Genomic DNA, 23,363 nt, shown 5'->3' with positions numbered 1-23,363 from the left:
TTTGTGACCCTGGTTAAATTTTCACCATTCTATTCATCCATGTCCTTGCTGTAAGTTCAAGAAATGCATCTTAGTAACACAGTGGGACAGAGCTGGCTTTAATATTATTGATATAATCATCATACTTACTTATCATTGCCCTCATGCAGTTCCAGCTATGTCTGTTATCTTCGAAATCAGAGTGTGAAGTCAGTCCAGGCACTGGTCATTTGAGGTGACAACTGACAACCATAGTGTCCTGAATTAATTGAGGAACAGACACAAGAGTGTCATTGGCAGTCAGGTCAAGGATCCAGATGTTATTTCCAGTGCTGGGAGAGCTGGGTTAGAGAATGTGGCTTTGATCTGTGGTCCTACTGGGCCTCCTGGTAATTTCCCCCCTGAATTAAACTCAATCGCTCAGCCACAGGTTGAAGAGTTAGAAAACCCCAGGCCTTCCTTTTCATGTAGGGGCAGAGTCTACCTTGATAGATTTCACTGCATGGGAGAGCCTAGAGGGGAATGCATGATTATCTTAGGAGGGGCAGAGCTGAAGGAGAGAGAAAGACAAGTCATATGGAAATAGTGACCGCCGAATTAAGAAATATCGATCTATGGGCGTCAGACCAAGCAGACGATTGACTTCTCTCCTTGGAGGATTTGAATGGGTAAAGGAGAGAAGGTCCATGTGTCACTCCAAATGACTGCCTTCTGGAGAGTTGGGGGGAGGGGGATTCTTTCCTGAAGGCATGGGACAGGAAAATGGAGTTCCCTCTACAAGAGAGAGTGTGTTGTGTTCAGTGATGGTCTGACCCACAATTAAAATGAGAAGCTGGTAGTGAAAGAAGTGTAAATACAGTTTAACTCATGTAGATCTGGTGGTTATGGGAAATAAAAGGCACAACATATCACATAAATTATTATCAGTGCGCCTGCAGGGAGATGCAACACATTTGCTTCAGGCCAGGGCCCCTCGGTCATCTCGTTCTCTCTTGGTGGTGTCTCCTGGATTCCTTTTTACCTCTCTAGGTGTTAGTCCATACGCTGGACCTGCTGATGCAACGCACTCACGAGCTGAAGCTCTCCTCTGCCCGTTCTCCATCCCGGTGCCCCAGGAATATGACTCATAAGGCTCCTGCCTGCAGCTTGAGCCTCAATGCGCCTGCTACTCTACCCACACTAAATTTCTCACCATCCCCTGGCACCCCATGCTTTTCTAATGATCCTACCAGTGAATCCATTGTTTCTGTTAAGTAGAACGTCATCCCTTCTTTTGTATGGTGAACTCTTACTCATATGTCAAGACCTATATCACCTCTTAAATGTTTATGACACTTATGATCACTTTTTTATATGTGCATTAACAATAACAACAGCAACAGCTAATGTATCTAGGGGTGGGGACTGGGCCAGGAACTTTATCTGATTCATGTCTCACAGTGAATCTATGAAATATGTACTGTGGTTTTTCTCATTCTGTAGACTAGGAAAGTAGGAATTAGAGAAGTTAAGTAGTAAGCTGAGGTTTCACAGATTTAGGTAAATTCCAGGGCTGGCTGTAAAACCCAGGTCTGTCCATTTCGAAGCCTTATTTTTAAATTCCGTGTTATCAAGTCCGCAATTCCCCTGCACTCTGAGCTACAGGAGGGTGCCCTGTTTAATGCGAGTTCATGGCAGGGTCTGGCATTCTAGTTTCTTCAGCTTTATAATTTCTCTTCTTCAGTAAAATGGAGGTGAATTATTCCTATTCACACGGTACCTCACCTGATGCATACTAGGTACCTGGAAATACTTATTCCTTGAATGAATAAACAGAAAATTTAGGTTTTATTATAATACAATTGAGAGCTATGAGGTCTTCAGGATGCTGTTAGCTTTCCAGTGATTTCAGTGAAGCGTGGTTTTCCCGGCCATTCTTTTGTGGACTCGAGGCAGCTCCCCTCGCCAGGATCCTGGCTGTTTATTTTCCAGGTGACAACTTGATTTACTATTTTCCTTCTCGTCACTTTCAAGGAGCATCTGCAGGCTAGTGAGTGACCCAGGCAGTGTGGAAAAGTCCATTTATTTCTCTGCTGTATCTCTCCTACAGTCTGTGGAGAAGGATTAGAAATGGCCTCAGGAGGTCAGGTTTCCCGTGTGTGTTTTCTTTTGTAGTGCAGGATTGCTCATAACAACACAATTTGCTGTCTGCTGGTGCACTCTGCTTTTAAAATACCTGTTTGGGGGGTGTGGCAGGTAAAGGGTTCATCGTTTGTCCTTGGTGGATGGCTCTGCGGTTTGGTCTATGCAAATGCTTTGGTTGGCCCTAAAATACATTGTAAGGGAAATGGGACTGAAAGAAGCAAGAGGGCAGTCACTTGTGGAGTCCTTGGTTTCCTTCTTACTCAGCATGTTCCTTCCCTAATTCTAGCAGGAGGTGTCCTTGGGTGATGTCTAACAGAATTCCCTCAGGAAGCAGATTTCTGCTTTTCCCTCATTTTTGCAGATATGGTCCTCTCATAGCCCAACCGCTACTTGGGTGTCTACACATAGCTTGTAAGAAGCCCTTAGAGGTGGAAGTTGTTCTGTATGTTGGATGCTTAGCAGGTTGCATGGAAAACAGAATTGTGTGTGAATAGACTCACACCCATCCACCTTAACTTGTTCCTTTGCCAGCAAATGACTCAGACGGGCATTTTCCCTCAGGGAGACTTCCAGATGGAGTGGAGATGCAGCCCCTATAGTAACGAGTAGAATGGTTGTGGAATCGTGGCCTTCTCAAGGAGTTTATTTCTGGTTTCTGTACCCCTCTGCCTTGGGCTCCTGCCTCTGCCATCCTCCTCAGGGCTTCTTCGCTTGGGTAGTAGAATTGCGTGATGTGTTAGTTTCCAACATAAGACCCTGACACCTCTCATTGCAACTGCACCCACGGAGGAGGGACAAAACCCTGCTGAATCTGTGGATCAGAGGAACGGAGTCAGCATGTCAGCCTCAGGACCACCTCCCTTTGTCTGCCAGGGAGGGCAGCAGTAGCTCATATTGTGTTTTTTGGCTCATTAGCTCCAGGGTGGGCCAGGCCGGGATGGCCAGCTGGGGTTATCTTTGCATGACTGCAGAATAAAGTACCAGGCTGCTGCAGAGGCCTATTGAAGGATGAAGAATTCAAAAAGATGAGAGCAGGGTTGGTTTTTTTTTTTTTAAAAAAAAAAACCTTTTATTTTATTTTGGGGTGCAGCCGATAAATAATGTTGCGATAGTTTCAGGTGAACAGCAAAGGGACTCAGACATACATATATCTGTATCCATTCTTTCCCCCAAACTCCCCTCCTGTCATCCAGGCTACCACATACCACTGAGCAGAGTTCCATGTCTATACAGTAGGACCTTGTTGGTTATCCATATTAAAATATAGCAGTGTGTACCTGTCCATCCCAAACTCCCTAACTATCCATTTTCCCCATCCTTCCCCTACCCCTCAGCAATCATTGTGAGTCTGTTTCTGTTTTGTAAGTTGGTTTGTATAATTTCATTTTAGATTCCACATATAAGGGATGCCATGCAATATTTCTCCTCCTCCTCTGTCTGACTTAGTTCACTCACTATGGCACTCTCTAAGTCCACCCATGTTTCTGAAAATGACATCATTTTATTCTTTTTATTGGCTGCATAATATTCCATTGCATGTCTGTGTACCTCATCGTCACCTATTCCTCTGTCAGTGGACACCTAGGTTGCATCCTTGTCTTGACTCTTGTAAACACTGCTTCGGTGAACACAAGTGAAAGTGAAGTCGCTCAGTCCTGTCCGACTCTTTGTGACCCCGTGGACTGTAGCCTACCAGGCTCCTCTGTCCGTGGGATTTTCCAGGCAAGCATACTGGAGTGGGGTGCCATTTCATTCTCCAGGGGATCTTCCTGACCCAGGGATTGAACCCCAGTCTCCTGCACTGCAGGCAGATGCTCTATCCTCTGAGCCACCAGGGACGCCCTTCCTGGTGAACACTGGGGTGCAGGTAAAAGAGGAGAACAGTTTTGCCTGTGCCTCTGGAATCTGTCCTCAGAAAGCTGGCTGCTGCTTCCTTTTCTGGAACATAGCAGGTGCTCGGCTCGGGCCCAGTAGTTACAGCTGCCCCAAAGGGGCTGGCATTCTAACAGGCTCTCCTCAGTGGTATCTAAGCATTCCATTTCTAAGGCCCTTTCTCTGATGAGGGTGAAGAGTGTGGTCTCGGTCTGGCTTTTTCCAGCCTGCTCCCGCAGGGGATTCTGAGTTGAGCTGGCCCCGCTCCCAGATTCCCTGCTTGGGCCCCTGCTGCCTGGGTGCTCACCTGTCATTGTCAGCGGTTTTTCCTTTTGACAGAAGGGACTTCATGCAGTTGCAAGACATCAGATACAGGGTCACGCACCTACTCCTCCGGGAATTTGAATTCCTGGCGAGGGTGGTGGTGGGCTATGGTGGCAAAAGTGATGGAATGAGAATCGAGAGTTCTGAGGTTTTGGAACTGCGCTAAATGCTTCCAAGTGCCTTGGATAACCTATGTAAGCTGTGTGTCCCTCTTCCTTGCATTGGTGTAATCATAGCAAAGTAACCTCACAGACTGTTGAAGGAATACAAAGGATGATTAAGAAAGCATTTGGAAATATAGAATATTATTTAAAATGGTGAATAGAATCCCCCTTTACCCATTCCTGAGTTTTCCTGGTGGCTCAAATGATAAATAATCCACCTGCAATGCAGGAGACCTGAGTTTGATCCCTGGGTCAGGAAGATCCCCTGGAGAAGGGAATGGCAGCTCACTCCAGTACTCTTGCCTGGAGAATTCCATGGACAGAGGAGCCTGGTGGGCTACAGTCCATGGGATCGCAAAGAATCGAACATGGCTGAGCGACACACTTTCATTTTTCACTTGACCCATTCTTGACCTGTTCTCACCCGAGCCCTTTCTTGCTCAGTGCTGTGTCCTTGTCCTCAGATTTTAACCTCTGGCCCTTGGCTTTCCATGGCTGCATTTGGATCTAAAGTAGCCAAACTTTAGCTTCTTCCTGTGGTCTCCAGGTTTTTAGAATCTCTGTCTCTCAAGTCCTTACGTTGTCCCTTCTAGGAATCTTTGCTTCCATTCTTATCCAGTGAAATGCAGACCCCACTAGGTTGTATCAACATTTGGGATGAAGCAGTTTCAGGCAGCCCCTGGAAGAGTAGTTCAAATGTGTTTTCTTATTTTCACTGGGCCCTCTGACTTCAGCTCTGATTTCTTTCCAGTTCACTCTCAACCCAGCAGAAGCTGGATTGAATAATCTTATATTTTAAAAATGCAAATCAGACCCTCCATCCTCTCAGTAAAGTTAGGCATTGGTTCCTCAGGACCTTTAGAATACAGTTCCTATTTCTTAATCTCACAGCCTAAGACATCAAGCCATCAGTAACTACAGACCCAATTCAACAGAGATACGTATTTCTTTACACTTCTTAAGTTCCACAATAAAAAAAAAAATGCTATTTTAATCTATTTTGGAATTTCTCAGAGAAATAGTTATTGATATATAAATCAGTAGTTGGATTTTTTGGGGGGAGAGAGTAGAAAACAGAACTGAGTAAATGCCTATTAATGCTATGTATATATCAGTCCTTGGATTAATAAGTCATTTGAAAGATCAGTGCTTTATATGTCTATACAAACTGATTCAAAACCTAGAGTTATACTTATCTTGATTGCATCTAGTGTTTAATCAATTGTACACTTACAAGTAATGGGCAAATGATTTGTTGTCATACAGGGTTGAGCTCTGCTTTTCATGCAGTGAGAGTAACATTTTTATTTTAACACTTATGCAATTGATTGTAAACTTTGGAGTGATAGAATCTAAATGAATTTACACAGTCCATTAGCCATTTCAGCACCTACCCCCTTGCCAAGCTGTAGCTTTATGCTAAGCTATTGTATGCTGTGTTACATAATCCCCTGCATTCATTTTCTCTACCTATTTAGCCTGAATACGTGCAAGGTGACTGCATTGTCTCTTCAACCTCCTTCTCGGTGTAAACACTCACTATAGAAAGCAGATTTGGGGGCATTATTACATCTTTCGAATGGAGAGTTTGGAGAATTGAATTGGCTTAGAAATGTGTTTGTCACTATTTGGGTTTGCACCCTTTAGTTATATTCACTATCAACTTAGTATGGTTTTCAAGGTGATAAGAAAGTGCTTGAGCTTTAGCCACTGGAAGGAAATTAAGACAGTTCGGGCTCTTAGGAGAAAAATGTCAGTTGTGAGAGTATACAAAGGAACAGTTTCTTCCAGGTCCTCAGTCCTTCTCCTGGCAAGCCCCTGGTTTGCTCTTTTAAAGACTGGGTCATGCAGTGCCAATGCCTGTCCTTCCTGTAATGATAAAGGGGAAAGGAGCCTATAAATTAAAAATGATGATTTTGCTTATCTAGAATACAATCCAGGGAGTAGCTTTCAGTGGTCTACTCTTCACTGACATGTGAAGGAGATACACGACATCTGGGGTGACATCCAGCCCAGAGAAAGGGTTAAACTGGGGAAATTTATCATTGAATGAAGAGAGTTAGAGCGTTGTGAACTGTTGCAGCAGTTTTCATTGTTGTTGTTGTTGTTTAATAGCTAAGTCCTGTCCGACTCTTTCTGGCCTCATGGTCTCTAGCCCACCAGGCTCCACTGTCCATGGGATTTCCCAAGAAAGAACACTGGAGTGAGTTGCCATTTCCTTCTCCAGGGGATTTTCCCGACCCAGGGATTGAACCCATCTGTCTTACTTGCCAGGTTCTTTACCGCTGAGCAGATATTTGCTAAGAAATATACTCTCAAGCATGCGTACAATTTTCATTGATGAATTTGCATGGGTATTAGCATAAATAGGTGTGTGGTTTGCATAGTTTTGTCTCTCATTTATTTCTTATTTATTTACTGTGATGGCCTCTTAATGATGTCATTTTTCTCCTGTGGCCTTCTACATAAAATGAGCTCTTTAGTTTTAAATACACTGATTCCAGGAGGAAAAGAGAAACATTTCTTTTGGTGAGAAAGTGTGATTTACGTGGGGGTAGGAGGAATAGGTCTCTCGCTTAGTTTATTCAAGGTTTGGGGTGGTTTGTAAAGCAACACATGGCTCAGTGGAACCATTCCCTCCCTTTGAGCAGCAAAATAAGGGCAGGTGGTAAATCCAGAATGAAGGGCGAAAGGAAACTGATATTTGGAGAAAAGTTTAGAGGCAGCAGAAGTCCAGAGTAGGACAAACTGTCTGGTCTTGGGCAACTCACTTATTCCTAGTCATCAGTTTCTACTTTAATAAAAAAAAGAATGTTTTAAATCAGGCAATCTCTAAAATCCTTTATAGCTCTAAAATTTATTATTTTGACAGACTCCTTGGTCTAATTATGTGAAAAATATTAAGCACCACATAGTATATTAAATAATATCCTGGGGCCTTGCTGTTCTTTGTCAGGCCTTTCCCCTTTGAAGGGTACTCCATGATTAATTGAGGCTTCTCTTTACAAGCCCTCCTTTCCTTGCTCATTTATCTCAGTTCGCTGGGCACACAGGTGAAACTTAAATGTTTATAGAAAACACCCACCAATGCACCATGTTGGGTGCCAAGGACAGGCATAGTAGTTGGTTGTGTGCATATTTGCGTTGTTAGGAAGAGAGCTTAGTGGAGATAACTGCATTTGATTTGCCATCTTTTGCTATAAATCAGGGTCACCTCCAGTCTACTGTACAAAAGAGCTTGTCCGGTTGAATTCTGACAAAACTATTTCTGCAGAAATGGGAAGAGAGCTAATGAAAGTAGGGCACTAGGGGATTAGATGGATGGACCTGTTTCAAAGATGTAGTGCCAAATATCTACTCTGATTTTGGGGGGGGGGTCTCATTTTGGTAAAATACATCTGGCATGGGTTATGTGCTGAGTAGTACTCACTACTTAGATGTGTAAGCAACACCACGGTCACCTAGAGGTGGACGAGTCCCTTTTGCTTATAGCAGAGTGTGTGCAAACAGAAATGGGCAGGTGTATACATATCCCTGAGGCCCTCTGGAAGATACAGGACACAATCTCTTTTTTCATTCTTTGGAGTGTGACACTGAGTTCACATTTTAATGATGTGGTGATGCTATGATGAACTTAATACTATATATTGGGTGGTCATCTCTTCATATTATGAAAGTGATGATTATCTCATGATAAGAAAATATTTATTTGATTTTCCTTAAGGAGTTTCCCAAGGGCTATGATGGTTGATAAGGATCTGAGTTAAGGTGGATTAGCTTTGGTTAGGTCTAGAAGGAAAAATAGAATTTCCTCAACTTTACTTTGTAGCCCCACCCTACCCTATCCCTCTTTAAAGGGAAACTGCATATCTAAATTTGTATTATCGCTCATTTCCTTTTATTGAGAGGTACTTTTGACCAACCCTGATACGAAGTGGTTGTATAGTGTCTGCGTCGTATCCCACACTTTATGAGCACATGAACTGTAGCCTACCAGAGTCCTCTGTCCATGGGATTTCCCAGGCAAGAATCCTGAAGCAGGTGGCCATTACCTTCTCCGGGGGATCTTCCCCACCCAGAGATTGAACTCTAGTCTCTTGCATTGGTAGGCGGATTCTTTACTGCTGGGCCACCAGGGAAGCCATCCACTCTAAGTGGGGTTGCCTGACAAGAGGACAAATGGGAGTGTGCATGCTGAGTGTCTAAGTTATAAATCAACAGATAATTAAATCAAATACTTTCTATCCTCTTGCCTTACAAATAAATCCTCGAAACTACTCGGTTAAGTCAGGTTCACATGTAGCATTTCCAGACTCCTGGGAGTGCTACTTCAGGAAATATCCGCATAGGCAGAGCCTGCCCCTCTGGTTGGCTCTGTGGCCTTCACCCCTTCTCAGCTCCATCGCTCATCACAGGGGTCTGGTATAAATGCACATGGGTTCCTTCACCCACATGGCCAAGGTCTGCGTAGACCTGTACAAATAGTCCCCAGGGCTAGTCCTCAGACCTTGAGGTATATACACTGGCAAGCATGATTTGCCTTCAGAAAGTTGATCCAGGGAAGAGGCCTGCACAAGCCCTGAGAACACACTTGGGGCTCTTTCGGTAGCAAATTATAGTTCCCCAGTGTCTAGAATATGGTCTTGAAAGAGAGTCTGGGTCCCAGTGGGATACCATGTTGGCTCTGTGGACCCCTGGTCCTATGGAGAGATGTTCCATAGGACAGCCTGACCAGGCCACCTCAAAGACCTTCAGGGAGTGGTCCCTTGGAATAAAAGGGAGGCATTGCTGTCTAGTGTGATATCAAAGCATATTCTCAAAGTCCGTTCTGTTCCCTTTTCCTCATCTGCTCAGTCATTTTCTCAGGTTCAACCTCCTTTTTAGAAACCCAGTCCTGTTCCACTGGGCGCAGGACTGTACCATGGAAACCAAACTTAGCCATGTTACCGATGGATAGAAATTAGAGCCAAATCTTTCAGGGTAATTGATTTTTATTTATTGGTCAATAAAAGGTACCTGGAGCTAAAGAACGCTCTGTCAGAACAGTTAATTATCCATTCTAAACCAGCCCTTTTACAGGCATTGAAAAGCCGATATTGATGCAAAAGCAACATAAGCTTCACTTGACCGTTTTGCATGAATTTTCCCTTTAGTTTCTTCTCTGGGAAAATCTGAAGGCAAGGCAGCAAGCCTTCCTGCATCATCGTTTTAGTCTTCTGCCCTTGTGTGAACCCACAGCTTCTCTGCTAGTTTCCCTGGTCCTTAGATACAATCCTGTGGAAGAGGTGGAAGAAGTGTTGTCCTGGCATCAGGCCCCTGGCAGGGCCAGTGCCCTATAGGTGTGCATGCCCTCTTTGGTATTTGCAAAGACCAGGCTCCTGCCAGTCCAGTGCTGACCGCTCTCCCCTTTTCTTTCCCTGCAGCTCGAGAGGAGAATGTGGCCACTTTCCGAGGCTCAGAGTACCTGTGCTACGACCTGTCTCAGAACCCGATCCAGAGCAGCAGTGATGAGATCACCCTGTCCTTTAAGACCTGGCAGCGGAATGGCCTTATCCTGCACACGGGCAAGTCGGCTGACTATGTCAACCTGGCTCTGAAGGATGGCGCGGTCTCCTTGGTCATTAACCTGGGGTCCGGGGCCTTTGAGGCCATTGTGGAGCCAGTGAATGGAAAATTCAATGACAACGCCTGGCATGATGTCAAAGTGACACGCAACCTCCGGCAGGTAATGGCTGAGGGCAGAGAGTGCCCGGAGGCTCCTCTTAGGGGGCTGGGGAGGGAGCGTGAAGTAGGTGATGGGTTAGGTTCCATGGAGAAGGGTAGAGGTACCATATGGGTGTGCATTTGCCAAGCTTTCTCCCAGCCTTTACAATTTCACAAGGATAACGATTAAAGTATGTTTCTCCTCTTACTTCAATTCTCCATGTGTGCTTGTTATTTAAGAAAAATTATTCAGTTGTATAGATAATAAAAGTTAAAAATACTTTTCTTTTATTCTGTTTTCTTTTTTTTATCATCTTCTTGATTACATTTGTACCTTGTATTATTGTTAAATTCAGTTAGGGACAGCATTTTATTTCTATAGCTTGGTAGATTTTCCTCTTTCTTTGAATGTATGTTTTGTTTTTTAAGTAAGTTAGCCATTGCTGCGATGCCATAATTTTAATTTCTTCCAGAGAAAGATTTTCTTTTCCTCTTCCTTTTGATTTACCAGCCCCTCACCAATATTTTTTATATAAATTTATATATTTTAATTATAGGTTAATTACTTTACAGTGTTGTAAAGTAATTCACCAATATTTTTATTCTTTAATTTATTCTTTTGGTTGTTGTGTTAACCTCTAGCCTTGGAGGGAATTAGCTGGAATCTTTCTGAATTCCTTTGTTTCTCTGTTCCTTGCTGCTACTTTATTGCCCCTTTCTCTACCTCCGAGACTCTTCAGTTGACTAGGAGGCCTGGAAAGTGGAAGGACCCACATTAAAAAGTCAACTTTGGAGCAGCCTTTCCTGGTTCTGTACGTGCTTGAGAACTCCCATCGCTTGCTGATGCTAAGCAGGCAACTCCGTCAGGTGACAACACTCTCAGAAAACCATAGCCAAGTGAAGTTGTTTACTGTTCATAACTAATAATAATAAAATGACAGCAACAATAATAATATTTCACCAGCCCACATCAGGAAAAGATTAAAATCACTTCCTGTAAAAGTCAAGGTCTGTCCTGAGACTGCCTTTTCCAGGTTCTGTTTTTCCTTCTTGTGAATTTGTCATTAAACCCAGTTGGACAGCATTCATCCTTTATTAATCAGAAAGCATTATGTAAATTCAAGAAGGTGCTTATCAAATTTTCTTCTGCAATATGATTGATTTAATGCCTTCTGTAAACATGAAGGCATAAGAAGTGACAGGTATTTGCATATATTTTCTGTTTGATAAAAGTGTAACTCCTTTATAACGCTAAATAAATGGAGAAGGCCCACCCACAGCAGAAACATACAATTTTCGAAACACCCATTTCCACGCTTAAGCATGTCAGGGAAGCCCCAGGTTGGCTATTTTATTTTATCTATGGTGCAGTTGCCAAATCGTAAGAGTCCCCAGACATCCTAATACACATAGATCGAATATTTTTGAATTACCATTTAATATTTCTCCTGCAAGGCCAAAGAATTCTATTGCTGACATTTTCTCTCATCGTTCCCCACCTGCACTTACAGGGGAGACCCTCTCAGCTGCCAAGAGAGCCCAAGTGAAATGTCCATTCGCTAACATATAAGGGCTTGAAATGTTTGAGTTGTAGAGACTAGACCAAAAAGTGAAATAGGACCTATTGTTGGTTTCCACTGGCCAGTACACAGTAACGCCCTTCTGGCATCAGTCAGTGGAGGGGGAGATTTTCCTGTCCTGGGCAACAGAATCCGGTTGTATTTCTCACCAGCTGCTCTGCTGCTATATCTCTCTCCCACCCCGCATGCTTCCTTGCCATTCTAGAATGATTTCAAATAGCCAGAAAAGGCTCACTTTCATTTCTACTAAAAACACTTCTCTCAAATAGAGTTGGGCCCTAATTCAGTCTTTAACAGTGGAATGGGGACAGACCAGACTGTGATTCAAATATGGGTTGTGCTCTTTGAGTCTCAATAAGCAGAGGAAAGCCATGCTGGAAGGTTTCTCTTCCAAGTTCTGAGCCCCAGCTCTACTCTGTGCCCTTGGACAAGCCATTTAACCTTCCCACTCCAATTTCCATTTGCGAGATGTTGATTACAACCCTCCCCAGCCATGTGTGGTGGCTAAATATGCAAAGCACCTTATGTTCCAGGAGGGTTATGAGCTCATCTGTGGTCTGGGTGCTAGACTCGCTGGAACACGCACATGATTTACAGGCCGAGCGTTCTGTCCGAAGGTGATTGCCTCTGTCTGTCCCTAAGGATGCAGCTAAGAAGAGCTCTCAAGACAAGGCTAGTGAGGCTGGAGGGTGTTGGGGGCATTTCTTGGCAGAGGGAGCATGAATCTTTTTGATAAAGTGCATCTAAATTCAGACCTTGCTGAAATTTGGACTGAATTTTGCATCCAGATGCAATTTACTGAAAGAGGAAATACCTCAGAAAAGCAGAGTTGACTTTGCGAATAGAATCCTTTCAACCCCGAGTCATCTCAGATGATTATTTTTCCCATAAAATACACTTATAACCACTTTTTGAGTTCCCTAGGATACGTTTGAAGGAGTGGGAAGCCCTCGTCTATTTCAATTAAACGTAATCACTTCATGAATATTTGATGAGCTGATGGCAGCCATATCTGCTTTTTTTGTAAGGGCGAATGGCTTATGTGGTAAAGGTTGACCTGAGGAAATTTTATTGGAATTTCCATACCAAATGGAGCAGAGCTTTTTCCCATTCTTCCTTTTTGGTCATCTACTCGTGGTTCTGCTTTGGGGCTAGTCAGTCAGTGAAAGTGTTGTTTGCTCAGTAGCTTTTAGGTTAAGTCAGGGCCAAATTCGGGCTTCCCAGGTGGCCCCTAGTAATGAAGAACCCGCCAACCAATACAGGAGATATAAGGGATGGAGATTTGATACCTGGGAAGATCCCCTGAAGGACGAAACGGCAACCCACTCCAGTATTCTTGCCTGGAGAACCCCATGGACAGAGGAGCCTGCCAGGCTACAGTCCATAGGGTTGCAGAGAGTTGGACGCAACTAAAGCGACTTAGCACACAGGGCCAAATTCAGGTACTTGGTTGAGGGTTCTGAGTAATGAAGAGAATATGGATTATTTGTTCCAAACCATCACCAGGATTAGCACCAAGGTAGTAAGGAGTTTTTGTGGGGTTTTTTTGCTTTGGTTTGGTTTTTGGTCCATGACCTTGAGTCCAAGGTCATGACCATCACAGGACTTGCTTGACCTCGATATGCCACTTTAATCAAACCTCAAGCATAAAACTGAGTTACCCACCTTTATCTACTCCAGCTTCCCAGCTCAGGGTGCACTGGCAATTTAACGTTTGAAAGCTGTGAAGAAGAGACTAATCATAGGGCTTCTGTAATCACGTTTAACCTGCCAGTCCTCTCTGCTACCCATGCAAGAAATTGCTTCAAAGCTTGAAAGGCATTCCTAACGAGGAATGAGGGGAGCACGATGCCAACAGTAGGCATTCCAGCAGAATACACCAAATAATGGCATCACTGGATAATGATGAAGACTCGAACTATTTTGACACATTCTAACGACACAGTTACTCTAACCCAAGAGGGCAGGAAAGAGAAGAAAGTTCCCCTCCTGCCTCGCAAAGGCACCCCAAGTCAAGGCAGTTGTGGATCTTTAATTTACCTCTGGAAACGCAGAGTGAGCTACATTATATGGCCTTCAGCTGCCCGATGTGAACCGGAAACATTCTAAGCTCTTTTTGTTCTTGGAGAAAGTCATGATCGTCCATGCATGTAGTCAGAGTCAGATGTGAAAAATAAAAAATCCCCAAAGTACGGGTATTTCAACTCTATTTATCAATTTACCGAAGTTCAATGATAAACTTTGGGGGTCTTTTCTTTCAGGAGAGGTGGATTGTATATGTGCTGAGGGTGGGAAGGGCGTGGGGGCAGTGTTCATTCAGAAGAGCCCTTGGAAAGTAAGTATGATGCTAATTCCGACCTGGGTGAGGTCTGATCTGGTGGTGGTTTGGAGAAGCGGGGAGTTTCGGACGACAAGGTGGGCTGCAGCTCCTTGCCTGGCTGCGAGCCGGGCGCCAAGGTTTTCCATAGAGTCCTGGTCTCATTGTCTTCCCCCACTCTCTTTTTCTGTGTTGGGTGCCTTTTTTTTGAAAAACTAACCCAAGATCATTCATGCAATGTGTCATTTTACTAACCGACTAATGTACTAACACCCTAACGACTCATCTTTGTTTTTAGTTTTTTTAATTAACAATCGTTCTGTTCACAATTTTTTAATTTCCTTTCTTCCCCCTTTTCCGCAAAGCACTCAGGCATCGGACACGCTATGGTAAACAAACTACATTGTCTGGTAGATATCATTCTTATTGTCTCTTTTTTTGGGTTTGCCGTGTGTTGCCCCCCTTTTCCTCCCCAAACCCCCCTTTTATCCTCTTTAGACTTGTTTCTTTTTAAAAATTTTTTGTTGTTGGTGTTGAATGAAATACAAGCCTTTCTTTTTCTTTAAAAAGAAAATGGAAGGGGACGCACCTGTCCTGACAACATTTGGATGACTTTGGTCGGGACAGTTTCCTTTTCTCCACTATTTTTTTTTTCCTAAAAAAAATTTTTTTTTAAAGAAATATTCTTTGTTTAGCTAAATTCATTTTGTTTTCTTATTTTGCAACTTCTAAGTTACAGACTAGGGGCAACTGAGATTTCTGGTGAGGACTTTCTTCTCTCCGTGTCTTCCTACCCCCTCAACTCTTCCAACTTTCTTCCTCCCCCCAACCCCCAAACTCCTGAATCCCCCTTTTTTCTTTCCCTTTTGTGTGGCCGTGGCTGCCACAGGTGATCTGGGGAGGAAAGTACTCTGCTTCCTGTGTTCTTCCTTTCCCTTCTTGCTCCTTACTTCCCACCTCGGCCAAAGGGAGCTCCGCCAATTGTGTGCTCCATACAAACTCTGCATGGCATGTTCCTGTCTCGTGAATTCCCCATTAGCATCAGAACCTGTCTCCTCATTTTCCTCCTCGCCACTAACAACCTACCAGTCATCAAGCCCACACCACTTTCTTTTCTCTCTCTCTCTCTTTTTTTTTTTTGTCTCCACCCTTCTTTGTTCTCCTCTCATCCTTCATATATTTTGGGGTTGGGTTTGGACTTTTTCTTTTCTTTTTTTTGTTAGTAAGGGAGGTGGCAGGCACGGGAAAGATGACCCTTTGGTGCTGAGTGTGTTTTCTTTCCTCACTTCCATCTTGTTTTCCGGTTGATTTAGTGCATGTAGGTATGAAGTGGATTTTGGTTCTTTCCTTTCGTTCTCTGCACCTGGTCCCACGCCCCTCCCTTCTGTTCTTCTGCCTTCTCTCTTGGCTCCAGATAAGTTCCGCATGGGTGTGTCAGTGAATGGTGTGTGCACGCTTTGGGGCCTCATCTTTTCTCTGAGCCCTCTGCTCCTTTCATGGATGTTGGGTGTATGGGTGCTATTTCTTTCTGGTGGACATTATTATTTATTTATTTGGCTCTTCTGCCTCATCATTCCTTTCTTTTTGTTAGCATTGCCTTTTTGGTTTGGGTCATTTCTTCCCTGGGTGGTGGTGATGGCAGTCAAGGGAGGACAGGGGTTGATGTCCTGGGTAGTCCACAGCATGTATCACCCATGACTCATCAAACTCAAGACCCTTTTCCTTCCCTCCCTGAATGCATGTTTGTCAGTGTGGTATGAGCCCAAAAGGAAACAAATTTAAAAAAAAGAAAAAGAAAAGAAAAAAAGAAACAAAAACCATCAACAACCAAAGGCCAACCCCCTAACAAACCCCATCGTCTAACGTCTCCGTCGCTGTTTCTCACGACCACCGTAAATTACAATCATTCAAAAGTAAGCCATCATTCTACCAATGAACCGAGACAAGTGATGTCGTCTGAGGATAGTTCCATTTTCTAGCCTGACTGAAAAGGGCATTGGGCAGAGCGAGCCGCTCAGCTTGGCGATTCTGAGAAACTCTCCCGGGAGTCTGCAGGCGAACGCCGGAGGCTTGGGCCACAGGGAGGCAGACCAGAAAATGGAACTTGGCTGCACATATCAAAATCAAACCAAAATTAGAAAGAATACCTCACCCAAATCTTAATGAAAGTGATGCCACAGGTAGGGCAAGCCCCTGGATTGTGACAGGACCTTAAGGTCATTGTTGGGATTTCTTTTGTCCCTGTGTCCCTCCACCAGGTGACCATCTCTGTGGATGGAATCCTTACCACGACAGGCTACACTCAAGAGGACTACACCATGCTGGGCTCAGATGACTTCTTCTACGTGGGAGGAAGCCCAAGTACCGCTGACTTGCCAGGCTCCCCCGTCAGCAACAACTTCATGGGCTGCCTTAAAGAGGTGAGTTCACCCATTCTGACTGTCTAAGCACAAATGAAATTTCTAGTTCAATGACTCAATCTGTCCTCTGATCTATGAGGTCAAAAGTTGTAGCAGAAAAGACTCCGGACTTGGAAGTGGAGGCTCCGGGTTTTGATCCCAGCTTGGACCGGTTACAGGACCATGGGTTTGCCACTTAAATACCCTGTGATCCTGTATGCTCATCTATCTAATGATCACCAGATCCCCACAGGTAGCTGTGTTTCATAAATGAAATTAAATAACTCAGATGAAAGGATTTTGAAGTCAGAAGGATATAGACCTGTGTAAAGTGTGATTTTGTACTTTTGACTCGGCAAATCAGGAAGCCTTAGCTAAAAGTGGCTCCATTTACAGTTGTGTGTCTTGTCTAAAACATAACATATGTATTACTTTACCTTTGCTGAGCTTGGTGTTCCCAAGAGTCTCATTATTTGAAATGAAGAAAAATTCTCAGAATGTAATATTAAGGCCCAGAAAACTGGTTTTTCCTTTTTTTTTTCCTCCTGGAGAGCTAGCTAGCTGTGAGAAAGCAGTGGGGTTTTGACATTACTCATTTATTACTATTGTAGCTGATATGTTGAGACCTCTGTCTGAGAGCAAGGGAGCTTGAGTCGAGTGTAAGTTCAGTCTCTAAGGTCAATTGTTGAGGCAAAAGGAATCAGACTTGATTTGCTGGATTCTTTCAGCAAACAGTGTCATCAGCACAGCGCACTACACTTTTCTTGTTTAATCTAAGCTAAGCTTGATTGCCTAAGATATCTATACCATGCCCCTGGGGAAATTCCTTGAGAAGCTAACACTGTTCTTTCTTGTAAATAAAGATCCCTTGTGACATGTTATGAATCTCCTCTCGGGGCACATGTTTCATTCTTATTCTGGTTACTTGAAATTGGTTGCATATTAGTCACGTATGAGACAGCATCATGCATGGATTCACTCATGCCACTCAGCTGTGAGCTGTGTCTAGACAGGAGTTGCGTCTGTCATGCGTGGCATAGAGCAAGTCCATAATAAGTAAGCATTGAATGGATGCGCTTATCAAATAATCATCATTGGGTACCTTTTTTTTTTGGCTATAACTAAATATAAAGGCTTTTTGTAAACCATGATCTGCATATTTGAGGAATTTATAATGTGGGAAAGGAGATGAAACTTCTAAGGAAACAGTTACAGTTCAGGACACTGTGTGCAGTGCCACAGATGAAATGCTCTAACTGAGTAGAGGAAGCAGATACATTCTAGGTGGGAGTCAGTATTGGAGAAGAAATGATGTTTGAGCTGGGCCTTGCTGCAATAAACCATGTGTACACTGAGAGGAAGGGGTAAGACAGAAACGTGACAAAGGAGGGGAAAATCCAAGTACAGCTGCGTATTGTTCTTGGTCTGAAGGAAAAATGACAGGGGAAAACTCATAGTGTGTTCTCCTCTCTGCTGGACATGATCTAGCCTTCTGCTGACCACGGGGACCACACAGGTCATTCCTGTCGGAATTGCGGTGGACAGCACGCTTCTTCCCTGGGATTTACTCCCATTTGAATAGGATAAAGGTATAAACTTCTCAGTGACTAATGAACCTTGAAAGAGTCTTAAACACTGTTAAATTACACACCATTGGAATTGCCCTCTCATCAGAAATAGATGGGTATGTTCTGTTTCCTTGTTGGTGGCTCAGGAATGAATGAGGCGTTGAGTACTGTGCAGAGCGCATCGGTTTATGTAGTGAAACAGCCCTGAACCACCTGGAGTCTCTCCAGGACAGCGTCTAGGGGTGGCCTCTAGGACTCATCAACCCCCTTAACTGCTGCCCCCTCCCACCCCAACACAATTAAGCTTTTTGAGACAAGGAGCAGTTTCCCAACTGCAAATCTATCAGTCAGTCAAGAAGGATGCCCCTGAATATTTTGAAACAAGCATCATAAAAGTATGAAGATATCTCTGATGGTTTTATCCATGGAGAGCCTTAAGTAAATAAAATTTACACACACACATACCACTGTCTCCATGTAGAGAGCAGACAGCGTCAAAAGTCTATGAAAAGTAGCACTTAATAGCTTAAAAATCAAAGATACTTCTGAAAACCAGTGTCAATGACAGAAATAAAAATAACCTATTTTATTTATGTGTAAATAAAAATATACACATCTTAGCTAGTAGCTAAGCAGAACTTAAAGCCAGATCAAGTCAGAAGGAATTCCAAGACAGTGAAGGAATTGGTAAGCAAAACTAGGACTTAATCTAAAATTTTGCCCCATCTCTCGTTTATATATGTATCAAATAGTCTTTCTAAGGGACTTGGGAGGCTTCTCATTTGTCTGAGTATTTTAAACAGATAACTTTGAGTCTAATGAAATCCTAGCATATTCTTTCTTTCCATTTAATTATTAAAATTCACTTTTCTGTGGGCAGGTCTAGTAAATTCTTGTTATTGGCATTTCTTCTTGACAGTTTAGTAAACAATAAAAGCTCCCAGCTATGTTGGGACTTTGCTCCTTGATAAATCCCACTTACCCACTTCCAACTATTTTCCTTTAGGACAGTCTCCAGTTATTTTCCAATTTCTTCTTCCCTTCTATATCTCTTTCTTCCCCTTTCTGTCATTTCTGGCCATTTGTGGTTCTAGGAGCTGGGTGCTTTTATGTGTTTTTGTTTGTTTCAAAATGGGGACCTGGGGAAGACACTATAGGATTTATCTTTTGGACCATTGATAGTTTGTAGCACAAAGTTGTTTTTATCTTTGGAACTACAGTTACTTTACTCAAAGTTAAGTTCTGGCTCCACACTTGGGTTAAAGCATCTGTGGATTTCACCTGTGTGCACAGCTTCTAATTTAATACCAGCGTAAAAGCATGACATAATCCAATTATTGCGTTCTACTTTGCACATCCTAGTTATCAATTCAAGGTTTGTATCCACTTAAACATCACAAAATCCATACTTGTTCCTCTTCGTGTTTTTGTGTTTTAATGTGTCTGTCTCACTTTTGTTCTTGCCGTGTCCCCAGCTCCTAGAATGGTTCTTAGCACCTAGTGGGCTCTCAATAAATATTTGCTAAATGAAATCACATGTTTGTAAGTAAAGAAAAAAAAACAAAACAAAAATCTTTAGATAAATGCTCTTAGGCACACTTGACTATGCGACTTTCTTGGAATCATTAAGGAACATCCTGGCATGGCAATAGTCGAATCTTTCAGGAACCTGCCAGCTATCTGATATGAGATAAGTGTTACATAGAAAAGCCCAGCATGGCTAAAAGAAATACGTTGGCACCCCTTCTGGGAAGAACAGGATTGAAAAGATTTTGAGGAGGCATCATAGTATAAGTGAAAAGAATGCCAAGTTTGAAAATCAGAAAACCTGGTTAGGAATTCCAGCTTTCTTACTGCCTTTATGGCCTGGAGTAAGCCACTGATCTTAAGTGAGCCTCAGTTTCCTAAGCCATAACGTGGAGATAATAAGACGTCTGTTGTGTTCTTAAGAACGAATGGGATAATGTATGTACAAGTGAAACCATACATAAATATACAATGATGTTTTGCTACAATAATTAAGGATTATGTAATGATTCTTATAAAAACAGTTTGTGAATATAAATGTAAGCACAAGTGAATATTCATTAGCACACGCAGTGTCTGTATTTCCCATATTACCAAGTCACCATTTGGGGGGAGAACAACGTTATTCTGAGGTTTGCCTTACTAAAATTCTCTTCTTTTCATTGAAATAGGGATCGTCCATCTCACCCACACTCAGTCTTTACCTAGTCTGTTGCCTTTCGAAATTTATTTGACACCTGTCAATCTCCTTTCCATTGAAATGTGAGCTCCATGAGGACAGAGGCCTCATCTGTTCACAGATGTTTCACTAAACGCCTAGAAGAGTTCTTGGCTTAAAATTATGCATTCAATAAGCATATCTAGAATGAGTAAGTTAATTAATGTGCAGACCTCATGGAGCTCTAAAATCTGAATTTTGGATCCATAGGCATAGGCTGAAAACCTACAGTATGCCAAGGATATGCTAAGATACAAAGATGCATCAGAATCCTTGCCTTAGGGGACCTCACAGTTAGTGGGGGACACACAGATATATTTTCAAGAAAAAGCATTTAATGCACAAAAAGAGGCATTCCCAGGTGCAGTGGGGCTGCTGAGAAGAACTTAGAATATCACGGGGTTCAGGAAAACTCTGGAGGTGATGATGCCCAAGAAGAAGCTTGAAGACAAACAGAAATGAACAGGGAAACAGTGATGCTTTGGGTTGCTGGGGCAGCATGAGCAAGGGCCAAGAGACAGAGCAGATCGTGGTGTCTGGGCGAGGAACTTGCAGATGGTTTGCCAATGTCCAGGAACAAAATATAAGATCTGGAGTTTTGATGAAGTATCGACAGAGTTAGCTAGGGGCTGAGTCATGCTCTACCCTCGGACTTTAGGTAATGGGGAGCCATGGGAGGATCTGAAGTAATAGGACATGGATTGGCAGGTTGCCCATCAAACTTTACATTCCCTGAGAACTGGTTAGTCCATCTGCTGCTTCTGCTCAATTTGCCTCTCTCCCAGGGTCCTGAGGAGCAGTCAGAAGGCTAGTCCGTTGGCTTTAGCCCTGGGTGAGGAGAGTGCGTCTCTGGATCTTCAGGTTTCTGCAGAAAAGTGCTTCCTTTGGACTCCCATTTCATTTTCCAGGGATCTTCCCTGTCAGGACATATGTTTACTCTTTCTTCCATCCTTGGCATTCCTGAGCTCTTGTAGGATGAAGCCCAGGGCAGGAGAGGAAAGCTAAGTTCAGTGCTGAGTTTCAGGGTCAGCGTCTCTATCATCAGGACCAGGGGGCCAACTCACGCCCATCACGCTTTCCTCCTGTGTTGCGGGATCTGGTCCTTTCTGCCCCATCCTCAAGCTGTTACCTCTGCACTGGTATATTGCTTCTCCGTTTGCCTCTCTGTTGCCCAAGGGGAAGCTCATGCAGTGCTGAACCCTCTGAGATCAGCCAGTCTAGCTCACTTCTCCTTTCTGATGCCATCTCTAGTGGGGAGGAAGGAAAGCAGGAGAATGGGGAAAAGTTAACACATATTTAAAGGAAAAAGGATTGGGTAGACCGTCATTGTGCACATTACATTCCACATCCCTTTGTGATTATTAGCCATTTAAAACTGAATGGGATTTTGCAGCCAGAGATAGTCTCTGAACAGATGATTAATGGTTTAATCTGTAATAACTTTACATTTTATAGAACCCTGATAGGAGTCCACATCTGGTGAGCCAAGCTATTTAAGGCGGTGTTAATTCTGTTAATTGCTATACGTTTATTTGAATTGCTAGCACCTGCGGGCTTTGGGATAATGTGTTTGTTGTTGCTTTTGAAAAAAGAATATACTTATTTTATCTAGTCTCACTGTCTTTTGCTGCTATCTATTATTTGATCACAATTTTTCTTCTGGTTTTTCTTTTGTCTTGTCCTCTTTCTGCTTCCTATACCTTTCCCCCTGCCCCATTCTCATTTTCCTTAACTTTATGCTTCTCAATCTCTTGTTTGGGTATCTTTCATGATTTCTCAGGTGATGCTAACTCATTCTGTCCATAACCATGTAAATTTAGGCCATGACATTGGGCCTAAAAATTCCCTTTTCCCTAGATTCAGAAGAGGTTGGAAAATGAGAGGAGGGTTGGCTTTAGGAAGCACAAATCCAGGTTTTGAGTCTTGCCTAGACTTGCTTATTATCAGCTGCAAGACTCTCAGCATGCTACTCGACCGCTCCCAGACTCAGCTGTTTGTCAGATAATAATTCAGGCATTTTTACATGGGGGAGCAAATGTGGTAAAAAATGGAAGTGCTTAGTAAACTGTAGAGCACTGTGAAAATGCCGGTGTAACTGTTCATGTTATTAAATGAAACCAAACTCATCTGTTTAAGGAATACTTGCTGCTCTTTGCTGTTTCTGCAACTAATAATAACAAAAAAGACAGCAGAAGATGGGAGAGTCCAATTACTTTAATAAAAAGAGCAACTGAATTAGAACCTGGCCACCAGGTCCATTTCTGGTGCTGATTGGAAAGCCATAACTCCTCTGTGGACACCCATGTCTTGATCTGTCAAATGAGGGTTGTTATCACTGTCACACCAAACATACCCTACCATGGAGCCTTTCTAACGTAGAAAGACAAATTGGATAGCGACACAGAATTTATTTCCTTCCTGTTAGGAGGATATGCAGAAAAGAAGGGTATAAGTTTGGAGGAAAGAAGGCTTTGGCAGAATGGAAGGGCCGATAACAAAAAGGAGACTGAGAGGAGCAAGATTCCAACAAGGGAGAAAGAAACAGAGACGTGAGTCAGAATCTGGGAAACTGGAAGAAAGCAGCAGCGGAGGACACGAAGGAAGAGACACTGTCTCAGGAGCTTTCTGTTGGGTTGACCATAGAAACTGCCGTTTTCCTGGGTTAAAAAGTCAAATGTTGACAATGTCATGTGATTCAGTGTAAGAATGAAAGTTGTGAAAAAGAAAAAAAAAAAAGAAAGAAAGTTGTGGACTTCTCCAGTGGTTCAGTGGCTACGAATCTGCCTGCCAATGCAGGGGACGTGGCTTCGATTCCTGGTCCGGGAAGATCTCACGCGCTGCGGGGCAACTAAGCCCGTGTGCCACACGTACTGAGCCCACACCTAGAGCCCACACACCGCAAAGAAGAGTAGCCCCCTCTCGCAGCAACTAGAGAAAGCCGTGCCCACCAAGGAAGACCAAGTGCAGCCAGAAGTAATCAATAAATGCATTAAGAAAAAAGAATGAAAGCTTTTTTACAAAAAGAGAGTAAATTGGATCTTCTTGAATTAGGGCTTCCCTGATAGCCCAGTTGGTAAAGAATCTGCCT

General features: G+C 43.2%; 1 protein-coding gene across 8 annotated transcripts in view; it reads left to right on the top strand.

The window, feature by feature from the left end:
- Positions 1-23,363, top strand: part of NRXN3 (neurexin 3) — a 1,815,686-nt gene that overhangs the window by 483,586 nt on the left and 1,308,737 nt on the right. For all 8 annotated transcript variants that reach the window (XM_018053902.1, XM_018053908.1, XM_018053900.1 and 5 more), the window contains 2 exons: positions 9,887-10,188; positions 16,322-16,483. In XM_018053902.1, the coding sequence (XP_017909391.1) occupies positions 9,887-10,188; positions 16,322-16,483 (464 nt within the window). The remainder of the gene's footprint in view (positions 1-9,886; positions 10,189-16,321; positions 16,484-23,363) is intronic.

The sequence above is a fragment of the Capra hircus genome, chromosome 10, assembly GCF_001704415.2.
Source record: "Capra hircus breed San Clemente chromosome 10, ASM170441v1, whole genome shotgun sequence".
NCBI classification, from domain to species: Eukaryota; Metazoa; Chordata; class Mammalia; order Artiodactyla; family Bovidae; genus Capra; species Capra hircus.
The sequence above is the reverse complement of the archived record's forward strand: the minus strand, read 5'-3'. Positions and strand labels throughout refer to the sequence as shown.